The sequence below is a fragment of the Spermophilus citellus genome (genome assembly GCF_964194105.1).
Source record: "Spermophilus citellus genome assembly, chromosome: 5".
NCBI lineage: Eukaryota > Metazoa > Chordata > Mammalia > Rodentia > Sciuridae > Spermophilus > Spermophilus citellus.
In genome coordinates this window covers 151,787,076-151,799,107 of record NC_138186.1, presented here as the reverse complement: position 1 = coordinate 151,799,107, position 12,032 = coordinate 151,787,076, and the positions used below count along the sequence as shown (strand labels likewise).

The 12,032-nt window shown below is 39.7% G+C and overlaps 1 protein-coding gene across 11 annotated transcripts in view; it reads right to left on the bottom strand.

Annotated features, from left to right (window-relative positions):
- AIG1 (androgen induced 1) overlaps positions 1 to 12,032 on the bottom strand; it is a gene marked incomplete at its 3' end in the record, with an annotated part of 233,542 nt that overhangs the window by 23,894 nt on the left and 197,616 nt on the right. Inside the window, exon 5 of one of the 11 annotated variants that reach the window (XM_081294575.1) lies at positions 5,778 to 5,909. The exons of the other annotated variants lie outside the window; for them this stretch is intronic. Coding sequence (XP_081150701.1) covers position 5,909 — 1 coding nt within the window. Of the gene's footprint in view, positions 1 to 5,777; positions 5,910 to 12,032 lie in introns of those variants that run through there. 11 annotated transcript variants of the gene reach the window in all.

Here is a 12,032-nt window from a genome sequence, read left to right as displayed (position 1 = left end):
TGATAGTTTTGCAGGGGTTGGGGGTGGCAGGACTGAAATTCCTAATATGCAATGACTTAGTTTTCTGTTTCTGCTTACAAAATTTTCTCTTTGACTTTGATTTTTGGTAATTCAGTTATAACAAGTCTTTGTGTCTGAGCTTCATGAATCTGCATATCTATTTCCCTCCCCAGACTTGGGAAGTTTTCAGTCATATTTCTGTAAGTAATTTTCCACCCCTTTCCCTCTCTTTCCCTTCTGAAACTCCCATACTGTATGCCATTTCACTTGATGTCCTATATATCCTGTAGAGATCTTCACTCCTCATTCTTCTATCTTTTGATCCTTTGATTGGAGGATTAAGTTCACATGACCTGTCTTCATGTTTGTGAATTCTTTCTTTCACTTGATCAAGTATTCCTGATCTCTTTGCTTATTCTGAAGCATGCTTTGATGGAAATTGCTATAGTTATACCAGCTTAATTTTCATTAGTTTTACCACACTATACTTTATCCATTCCTCTATTCTTTGCCTGTGCTTTTGAATTTAAAGTACGTTTCTTGTAAGCAATGTATATTTTAGTCTTGCATTTTATCTACAATAATAATCTTTGTCTTTTGATTGGTGTATTTATACTACCTACATTCAAAGTGATTATTGATGTAGTCAGATTAATAAGTACCATATCTATAATTGTTTTCCATTTTTCATGTTTGGTTTTCATTTCACTTCTTTCTTTCTTTTTTAAAATCTCCTGACCACTTTTCTGCTTTCTCTGGTAGTTTTAACTGAGCAATGTATATAATTTGGTTTCCTCTTGAATACTTATAATTTCCTAGAAGTACTTCTTTATATATTTTTCTGGTCTGTTCTTGGAGATATTATATATATATATATATATATATATATATATATATATATAACACAAATGTATACTGTTGTAAAATAAGCCTACTAAGTTAAGTCCATTCTTCAAATAAGACTCTCCCTCCAAAGATAATTCAAGCACCTAAATGAGGGTATTCTCGGTTCCTTTCATCTCTTTTAACATCACTGTCTTTAATTCCACTATCCACACACTATAAGCACCTGATATTGTTACCATTGTAACTTTAAACACTTCTCTACTAATTAAAGATAAAATTAAATCATGTTACCTTTATTTATTCCTTCTTAAATGCTCTTTCTTTAAAAAAATTAGATCTAAAATTTTGACCTGTGTGATTTCCTGCTCCTGAAGAACACCTTTTAACATTTATTTTAGGGCAGGTTTGTGAGTGATGAATTCCTTCAGCTTTTGCTTTTTTCTGAGAGAATCCTTATTCCTTCTTTACTTTTGAAAGATAATTTCGCTGGAGAGAGAATTCTAGGTTGATGGGGGGGGGTTCCCCCTAATACTTTAAATAGTTTACTCCACTCTCCTCTAGATTGTGTACTTTTTGATGAGAAGCATGCTATATATAATTCACAGTATCCTCAGTCTTCTTCAAGTAAAATGTATTTTTCTCCACCTCTGAATTCTTTTAAAAATTTTTTGACCTTGGTTTTGGTTTTTGTAGCTTGAATACAATGTGCGTGTGTGTGTGTGTGTGTGTGTGTGTGTGTGTATTTTTTTTTTTTTTTTTTTTTTTTTGGTGCTCAATCTGCTTGGTGTTCTCTGAGTTTCCTGGGTCTGGATCTGTGATTTGGTGTCTGTCATTAATTCTGGAAAGTCTTAGCCATTTTTGCTTCAAATATTACAATATTTGTAACTGTTGTTCTTTATTTTCTTTCTGATATTTAAATTTTGTTTATATCATACCTTTTAAACCCTGAAGTTCTTGGATATGCTGTTCCACGAATCATTCATTCTTGAGTCTCTATTAGCTAGCACAACCATCTTGTAGTGAGCCATATATATATATATATATATATATATATATATATATATATATATATATATATATATGGTACAAGTCAATCAGTGAGTGAAGTTAAGTCCATAAAGAAGATGGTTTAGAATAAATAGTATGTAGTGCTTCAACCTCAACACCGATGACTGCATTAAAATTATACACAACTCTTATTTTCTGTCCATTATAAGCAAAAAAATGTAAATGGGAAAACAATGGTGTCCGGCACACTCTAGAAACAATGGAAGACACTCCTGATTCTAAGACTGAGTTGGCTCACTGTTCACTATCTGGAAGTGGCAGAATCAGTGGGCCCAGCTCTTCCTCCCACATGCTCTGACTCTGTTTCTGCTCCTACTCTCTCATGTTACCCACTGGAAGGAAGTCCTCTTCTAGATCCTAATTCTCCCCAGTTTCCAGTCCTGCTGACCTTCAATCTCTCTCCCTTGCCCTGATCTCAATCTCATTGCTCTACAAGGGAAGTCCACATTCTCATCCTCCACCCTAAAGGTGGATGGGTCCCTCCTGACAACTTCCAGCTGGAAACTTCAACCCTTAATTTAGTTTAAATTTCTCCCATCTCAATCCTAGTTCCTTTCCATTTTTTCCTCACTGGCCACATGCATACCTAAGTCCCTATTAATTCCTACTGCCCATCCCATGGAAGTTTTTTTTTTAATATGTAAAAATATATTTAGTAGATGACAGAAACTTTTATATACCCCCATGGATGTAGTACCCACCTAGGTCATTTATACTGAGGGCTAAATCTACAAGGGAAAGACATACAACATCTTACAGAAATTTCACAGATTAAAGTAGCTAAAATGGAAGCACTATGGACCTACTAGTTCATAGGTAGTTTGGACATCCCAGCCTAAAAGAAAGAGAAAGGAAATTAAAATGAACAAGTATAGTCTTTCTTCTCTTGCTGAGTAAGTGGGAAAAAATATGTTTCATCCAGTTGAGCAGCAAAATTATGGTAAGCCTTAGTCAATTTTTTTCTATTTTGAATGGAAGACCGAGTTGAATGAGCACTGACTGACTTCACTGTCAACATCAGTGAGAACAGGCAGGCTGTATAATGAAGCCCACATGTACTCCTATGATCTCAAATAATCAATTCATAACCAAAGAGAGGTCACACTCACCAGAATGCATTTATTTTAGACAATAAAGACAATGAGTAAATCTAAGTGCTGAGCCACTGGAAAAATGAACACATACATGAACACCACAAACAGCCATTTTTAATCCTTGATGTTAATCCTTATACCTTAAAAGTTTGAGCTGTTTTATTCCATCCTTTTACATTGCACTATAAGTGTATAATCACAAACTTCTTTTCAGCTCTGATGAAATGATTTCACCTGTCATTCAGTTCTATTTATCCCTAGAGCAACAATTGGGACAGGTGAATTAAGTTATTAATATGCAATAAGATCAAAGGGACACTAGCCCTGTTTTAGTGGACAGCTGCTTAAAAGAAAACCTGAGTAGACATTGTGCCTTCCCTAGTGCAGAACCCAGAGACCTGCTTCCTCATCATGCTGGTGTTATCAACATTCCATTTCCTTTCCTTAAGCAACGACACGGTGCATATTCAGGTACTGTCTATGTTATAAATGTGAATAACAAAAGAAGGACTGCTACCATGGAAACCTACCTGATGGCCTTTGTGGAGAGCTCCTTGTTACTTGAATTCTAGCAAACTCCACACAATAAAGGGCCGATCAACGTTAGGCATACCGCTTCTATACAAGAGCACTGATTATTAACTTTAATGAATGCCTTGAACATTGCAATCTGAGGCAGCGTTATTTTTGTCCAACCTCATTATTAGATAAGCAAAGGGGAATTTGTACCAAGATCTACTTTGGATTGCAAGGCAAGTGTCAATTGAAGGCTATCTTGTACTATTTGTCTCTTATAAAAACAAACTATATAGTTGGTTTAAAGATGCATGCACTTAGAAATAAAGTATTAAAAGCAAACCAAGAAAGTGGATCATTGCCAGCTATATTTTAATAGATCAAGCTCACTGAGGTTGTGTGTGTCATCTATTTCTTCTGCATAGAGGAAAATTCATTCAAACACTTGGTGTATGCTGATTTAACTGTAGCTGTTTTTTTCTAGGTGTGACTATCTTGAAGAAGGATTTATTTGGTCAATTCTAGGCAATATCCCTTTCAATTCAATGTGCTAATTAAAAAATCTGATTTTTCTATATAATTTAGTAATTTTTAAAAGTGCACATAGTCAAAAACTTAACCAAGTTAAGAAAAAAGGTCTTTGCACCTAATGGAGGGTAGGCATATTAATAGTAATTCTTTGCTTTTCAAAAGCACTTTTACACTCTCCAATGGCCATTCAAACAGCCTGTCTCTACTGCTACATTATATTTGAAGGCCTGGCTAGTATCCCGAACTTCTCTACCTTTGAGTATTGGGTGAAGAGCCTTTTGCCACTTTCTAGTGGTGGTGCAGCAGTGAAGGTGTTATGGGAGTTGGAGTTATAGCACCCGACACCAACTCAGTGTCAGGGAGACCTGGCAGGGGGTGGGGGAAAGCCCCAGGTAGAAAGAAGACACAAAACCCATAAGTCATTACAAGAGGAGCTACAGGTAGTTGAGGAGGGATTACCATGTGGAGTTTTGAGTCTTCTCCTGCAACTTATATATTACATAACTGTGCAGCATTGTTCTGTGACCACCAAACACAACCAGGCTCCTTCTGTGGTATGGAACTCCTGTTCCCATAGCTCCTTCTGTCTTTTGACATGTGAACACTGTATACCTTCAAAATTCCATCTTTAGCTAAACAATGCAAACCACCTAGGGATCTATCAACTGATGAACGGACAAGCAAAATGTGGTATATCTTCACAATGGAATATTATTCAGCTCTAAAATGAGTAAAGTACAAGCTGTGTGCTCAGTTTAGAACCCTGTAATAAAAGGATATATGTTGCATGAATTCCAGAATAGACAGATCCATATAGATCAGAAGTAGATTAGTAATTGCCAGAGGATAGGGGAGGTGATAAGTAACTGCCTAAAGAATTTTAAGATTCTCCTGGGAATGACAAAATATCTGGAATTAAAGAGTAGTGACAGTTGCACAGCCTCATGTATATTCTCAAAACTACTGGATCGTACACTTTAACAGGGTGAGATTTATAGTAAGTAAATGCTCTCTGCATAAAAAAAATCAAGGTAGAGTTGGATAGAACAAGTTTGACAATAAATTGGTAATTGTTGAAATTAGATGATAGGGGTTCATTATACCATTTCTTCCTGAAAATACCAAACAAACAAAACCCCACCTGTCTCACCCACCTTTCTTCTTATATTTCAGTCATTTCCTGCCAGAGAGAAAATAGAAGCTAGAAGAAAACAACTCATCCAGCTTGCTGTCATCAAACCTTAACACTCCTTCACACTTTCTCCTCATCCATTTATTTCTCCATTTAACTCACGCTTCAAGCTACACTTTCTGCTAAGAAGTTGAGATACTGCAATGAACTGAAGCAGCACGGTGCTAACTCTCAACACTTCACTGACTAGAAGGAAAACCAGAAATTTGAGAGTAATTCCCAATAATTATTGGGAAGCAGAAACACAGACCTAAAATAGGGGATAAAGGAAATTTTCATGGGAACAAGTTGAAGTTTAAGGTGAACATGAAAGCATGGATGGGAGTTGGTAGGTGAAGGGTTGGGTTGGAAGTGGAGCAAGTGACAGGGGAGGGACAAACGTATGAATGTCTTGTGGGAAGAAGGAACATGGTGTGCTTGCCAGTTGGGGTTCACAAATGGCTATATACACATATATGACACATATGGAAAGAGATTTATTACGATCCATTGGCTCAGTGATGATGGAGGCTGAGAAGTCCCACCATCTACTGTTTAGAAGCCAGAGGTGCTGAAAAGCTGGTGGTGTCATCCCAGTCTACCCCAGAGGCCCAGGACCCAGAGGGCTGGTGGTGTAAGTCATGGTCTGAGTCCGGAGGCTGGAGAACCAGGAGCTCTGCTCTCTGTGGGCAGAAGATGGATATTCCACTTCAGCAGAGAGGGCAAATTCGCCTTTTCTCCACCTATTTTATTTAAGCTCTAAGTAGACTGCAGGATGCCCAACTGCATTGGTGAGGGTGATCTTCTCTATTCAGTGTGCAAATTCAAATGCCAACTTCTTCCAAAACATCCTCGTAGACACAACTAATGTTTTTCCAGCTATGTGGGTACCCCTTAGTCCAGATTCACAACCGCAGGATGTCTGAGGGATGGAAAGAAGTTGAATGTGGCCGAATCATAAAAGGCAGATGGACAAGGTCAAGGGATGAGGCAGCACCAGCAGGCAGAGGATCACTTAGGGCTTTGGGGATCATCTAGGGATTTCAGCAGTGGGAAGCTCTCCAGCTGATGGCATTGTTCTAGTTCTTTCCCATCTCTGTGAATGTGGCAAATGAAAGCATCAAGAAGAATCAAGAAAGAACCACTGCTCTTTCCCTCAACTGTGGTTCAGGTTGAGCAAAACTGCCTCTGCTGAAGGCAATGCCCACTGTGCCTCATGGCCCAAAGCAAGGATGCCACGGCAGGTATGGGAAGAAAGGTAACTATGCAGATGAAGAACCTGGGACTAAAGAGTTATCCACCACCTGAGATTCCTGTTCAATGCAGGAATCTTGTATTGTGAGATAGGGAAGTCTGGCAGTGTCCCTTCTACAGCAAGATGCCGGTCGCTCCTGAGGAACACTGTGTTTACCTTACAAAGCTCCTCTCAACCTCCTCTCAACAAGGTCACTTGTCACAGACCCCGTTCGGCACCTCCAATCACCTACCTGCGTGTGTTGCTATTCCTGCCACACTGTCTGTGTGCTTCTGCTCATGTGCTGCTGGCGTTACAGACTAGGTGATAGTGGCACCACATAGTGTCTTTCTATGAGGGCTGTACTGACTCAGGCCATCTTATTTTTAGACCCAGCCATTCCAAAGATTGTGAGAAGAAGAGGCCACAATGTCACTACCCCAGGAGAGAAGAAAATTTTACGTGATGCTCAGGAGAAGTGGGGCCTCCTTGTCCTGGATGTCAAATAGAACTACCATCCTCCCGAGTGATAAGAAGTGGGTTCTCTGCCAGTCAGGTGATCAGCTCTAGCAACAAGGTCATGGATCCAGTTTTTGTTGTTGTTGTTGTTGTCTTTCCCAGATATGGAATGGGTGGCATTTAGGAGAGCACTTCCAGCCAACCACAAGCTGTGATGCTTACACTGGAAAGGACATACATGACAACATAACACGCACCAGCTGGTCTGGCAGCACTACCACGGGTTCTGGTATTACTGACTTTAGAACATGAACAGACGCCACAGCCCTGGAGCCAACCACAATGAAAATCAAGGCTATTTCTCCTTAGAATGCAGATAGTGTGTCTGGCTGCTAACTTGACCTTCTACCAGGGGCCAAGCAGGACTGACGAGTTTGGACTGTTAATTACTCACTGAAAACACTTTTAAGTGGATGACTGACAGATACACTGCACATTTTATATGAGTTATTTTGCAAATAGAAGTTGGCCTTAAAGATCTAAGTGTGTATGAATACTATTATTAAAGGAAGAAAAAAAGAATCAAAATACACCATCTATTAGAAGAACATCCCAAATTAAAAAAAAATAATCTGAAAATGAAAAGAAGTTTTCTGAAAAAGGTTAAAAAAATTGACAAAATGAATTTAACCTTAATGGAATTGTTAAATTCAAGGGAAGACAGAACTTTAAAATGTATCCTGATAATAGCAGGTTGTTCTCTAAAGAAATGGCACTCGCTTCAGATTTCTTCACAGCAAGATTAGAGACCAGCTTGGCATGATGGCTACATGGTCAGATGAGGCAAGAGGGTTGCAAGTTTGGGGCCAGTCTCAGAAAATTAGCAAAACCCTGTCTCATAAAATAAAAAGGGCTGGGATGTAGCTCAGTGATACAGTACTCCTGGGTTCAATTCCCAGTAATGCTGGAAAAAAGTAGAGACCAGAAGTTCCTATAGCAAAATCAAAGAAATGTTACAAGAAAGTTTATAAGAACTTTAACTCAGTCAATATGGTGTTCAGTGGTAAAGGTAACAAAAAGGAGATTTGAAAAATGAGCAAAATAAGAAAATCTACTTGAATTTTAATCCTATCATAGTCACAAATAAGGAAATAGCAGTCTGCTTAAAAGGAGAGGTTAAAAAAAAAAAGTTTCTCCAACCGATAGTTTTTTGCAAGCTATTACTCCTTTGGGGAAGGAACAGGTCTCAACAGAGTTACAATGACAATTCTTGGATTTCTCTAGAGGCTGACATAAATTTCTCTAGAATTTATGAATGAATTGTCACTTCCTTCTTGTAGTCTTCCAGCAGAGCTAGAGGACACAGCTCATCCAAGTCTAAAGACTCCATTATCTTTCACATCCAATATTTTTCCAGCAGAATATCAAGGGGTTAAATGATTATCATTTGAAAATAGTTTGTATTTGTACCTGTAAGTTTATGCATCATTTTAATTTTCATAGGATTTTTGTACGTGATTCTCAGATTTTAAGGATGACTTACATATTTTGTTTTCCTCTCTACCGTCATGTGAGAATATCACAGCCCAGGGAGACATTGTGCAAGGGAAAAAGAAAAGTGCTACCAAAACAAAAAATCCCAGAAACCTCAAACTGGGAAAAGCAAACGATTGAAGTTTTAAATAGAAGGACTGACATGATAAAATTTGCATTTAAAAAACAAACTCTCTGGCCAAGAATTGGAAAATAGATGGGAGGCAGGGTAAGAATGCTTGCTCAGAGTTGGAACACAGGGAGGGTGTGGAAGAGTGGGCTGTCAGGGAGGCTGGGAAGAAGTGACCAGAGAACAGCTGGTAGCGCAGAAAGGGGACAGAACACCCACCCACCCACTCAATCACCAAGAAACCTGCTCAGAGAAGGACGTTTTGGGAAGGTAAAATGAAAGTGGGGGAGGATCAAGGTCACTGGCTCCAGGTGCACTGAACTTCTTTGGCTTTCTGAGGGTTGTCTCTCCTTCCTCTGGCTGGGGCTTTTACCAGGGACCTTCATAGGGATCGCTCCTATTCACCCACAAAGGGGCAGGTTATAATGTCACTTTCATGACTCTGTAAAACAGGTTAGAGAACCTTCCTCTGGGCTCTCGGAGGTCCACCTACTTCTCCTTTTTATAAACAGGCTTCATCAAGTCTAATTGCTGCTTATTTCCCTGTGTCCTTTAATAGTGTAGAAGTTTCTAGGTCAGAACCAAAGCTCTTCCCATTGTTTACCTCCCCCACCTGGCATAAGGCCTTATACATGGTAGGCACTCAACAGACACTTCTTTGAGAAAGTCAGTGAACTTTGTCATCTATCAACATGTACCTAAATATGTCAAAATAAGATCTAGAATATTACGGTAATAATAATAATCAAGATGCTTTGTTTACTTAGAAAACTATTAGGAAATGTATAAATCAAAATTTTACATGGTGATTTTTAGACCAAGTTTCTCTCGCCATTTCCATTAATCTCAAACAAACGATCTTTTGGCTTTAGATTCTATTGACTCTTAGAATATAAATTCAACTCTGGTGCAGATATCTCCTCATCTGAATTGTTTATTTTCAATTGGTTTTTATTCTGTGTCTCCTGGGAACCCAGCACTTGTGGGAGAGACCATGCCTGGGAACTGTTTTCCTCCTGGTTATTCCTGGCTATGGAAACCCTCTGCTGAAGGTGAGCAGGGCAGGGCTGAGGTCACTGTGAAGATGCTCCTGTAAAGCCTCCAGTGCAGCCCATCAGAGAATGTCCTGAGCCTTCAAAGTGCTCTCAAACTCTCTGAGAACCTGCAGAGGCTCGGCTCAGGAAAAGGCAGAGGCTATAATTTTGCTAAAAAGAAAATGAAATTTTCCTCTATTTGAGATGTTCCTATTTTGCCTGAACTGGACCATCTCCCATACAGGATGTCACTCAGACAAGAAGTGCAGTCTGTGAGGTTTCTCCTACAGGATTATCAGCTTCAGTTGGCAATTTAAATGAATCAGGCAGGTGGGAGATGAGATGATACAGTTGAAACTCAGTCTTACAGAAATAAATGGGAGAGGCATTGCAAACAGTTTATGTGGCTACCATCAAGCTAAGTGTTAAGAGAGGGGTGTGGGGGGTATATATACAATGTAACTTTCAGTTAGAACTCACTGTCACAATCTCTTCTTGAGCTCTCAAAATTAAGAATCTTGTCTATGACATTTCGATTGATGCTATGTCTAAAGATAATTAACCCTTAGAATACTGTAGAAGACAAGGCTTTCTGTTTTCTTTAAGATTATTTCAGGTGATGATCTTCTCTTGCTCTAGATAGTGAGGGGAAAGGACTATGGGGACAGACTTTTGGGGATAAAGAAAACCCCACAAACTTACAAGACTATATGCAATGTTGAAATCCCCAGGCACAGATGAACAGGGGATTACAGTAGGTGTACCACACAGAAGCTGCCAAGTGTGGAGAAACCCAGAAGGCCCCCACTACTGAGAAAGAAAATCAGGCCAGAGCCTGAGAGATGAGTTAACAGAAGTCATGGTTGGGGAAGGTGGGTTGGGTGGGGTATGAACAGGGTGAAAGTGGTAAATTTGGGAAGATAATTGGATAATCTCTTGATAATCAAAGAGACAGTTCACTGCGGCTGGCCTAGTTAGCAAAGGGGAAGAGGAAGCAGAGGAGAGGTCATCAGGGATCAGGTAATGCAGGGCTCCCTAAACCACCATGTAAAGAATTTTGTCCTAATCCCTAGAAGCAATGAGAAATCAGCCAAACTTTGTAGCCAAGGAGTGGCATGCTTATGTTTGTTTTTAAAAGATCACTCAGTGATCCCCTGAATAGATAGGGTGGGTGGAGGATGCTAGTTTTATGTGGTGGTTTAGGATAGAGATAACTGAGCTTGGATCATGGTGTTGGCCATGGAAGTAGAGCAAAGTGTGAGGGTTATAAAAGTTCCTTGCAGGTATAAAAGCCAGAAACTGATAAGCAACTGCCTGTTGTATGTCCAAGAGAGACTGAGAGTGTCTCCTAGATTTCTGACATGGGTAGCAGGGTAGGTGATGATGGCAGGGTATGCAGGTTTGGAGGTGGGATGGGAAATCAGGTATGATATGAGGTTGGCTTGAAATTGCTAAGTGGGTAGATTATGGAGTAGGCTCAGTAGAGAGCTGCTGGCTGAAGATTCGGGAGGTACTGCAAACACAGAGGGGACTGAATGGACCAGGGAGAATTGGTAGTAACAGAAGAGGACCTGGTACTGGGTCAAAAACACCCCTCCAATATAGAGGTTTGGGTAGAATTGGAAGAACCGTCAAAAGAAGCTAAGGGGATCACCATGAGAAACTGGAGAGGGAAAGAATAGGGAGACTGTTATATTACTGAAGTCAGGGAAAGAGAGTTTTGCGGAAAGTGTGCAAAAAACATCCATTGAGAAGAGGCCTACAAAGCATTCCATGACTTCCTTAAGATACAAGCCACTAGTGATATCAGCAAAGCCACATTAAAGTGGGTTAATAATAATAATATTACAGTACAGACTCTGTGCTAGGTATTATCTTACATGCCTTATATATACTCAAGATGAACATTATTTTAATGTTTAATGTTAAGAAATAGGTACAATTATTATCTCATTCCACAGATGAGGAAATCAAGGCATTGAGAGGTTTAATGAATTGCTCAAGGTCATGTAGCAGAAAGAGAATTTAGACATGAGTTCATTTTTTCAACCAGTACACTACATTATCCTGTCTCTTTGATGTGTAAGCGAGAGTTAAGACAGTCTAAACGACTCCTGGGAGCAACTCGGCTGTGAGTAGGAAGTGGGGTAGTAGCTAGATTTCCAAGGGGGTGATCTTGGAAAAGCAATTTTTGTAAGGTGAACATGGGGACTAGACTGTAAGGATCCAAGAGTGAGGCTGAAGTTACAGAAGAATGAAATGATGATTGACAGATGAGGTCCCAGAAGCTGGGAGGGGATGGGGCCAGCTCACAGAGGGGAGGACTGCCTGTTGAAAAGTGAGGAAACACATCTCCAAGATGAGAAGAGGGTGAGTGCAGAGAGCACCTGCAGGAGGAAGGTGAAGGAGTCCTTGT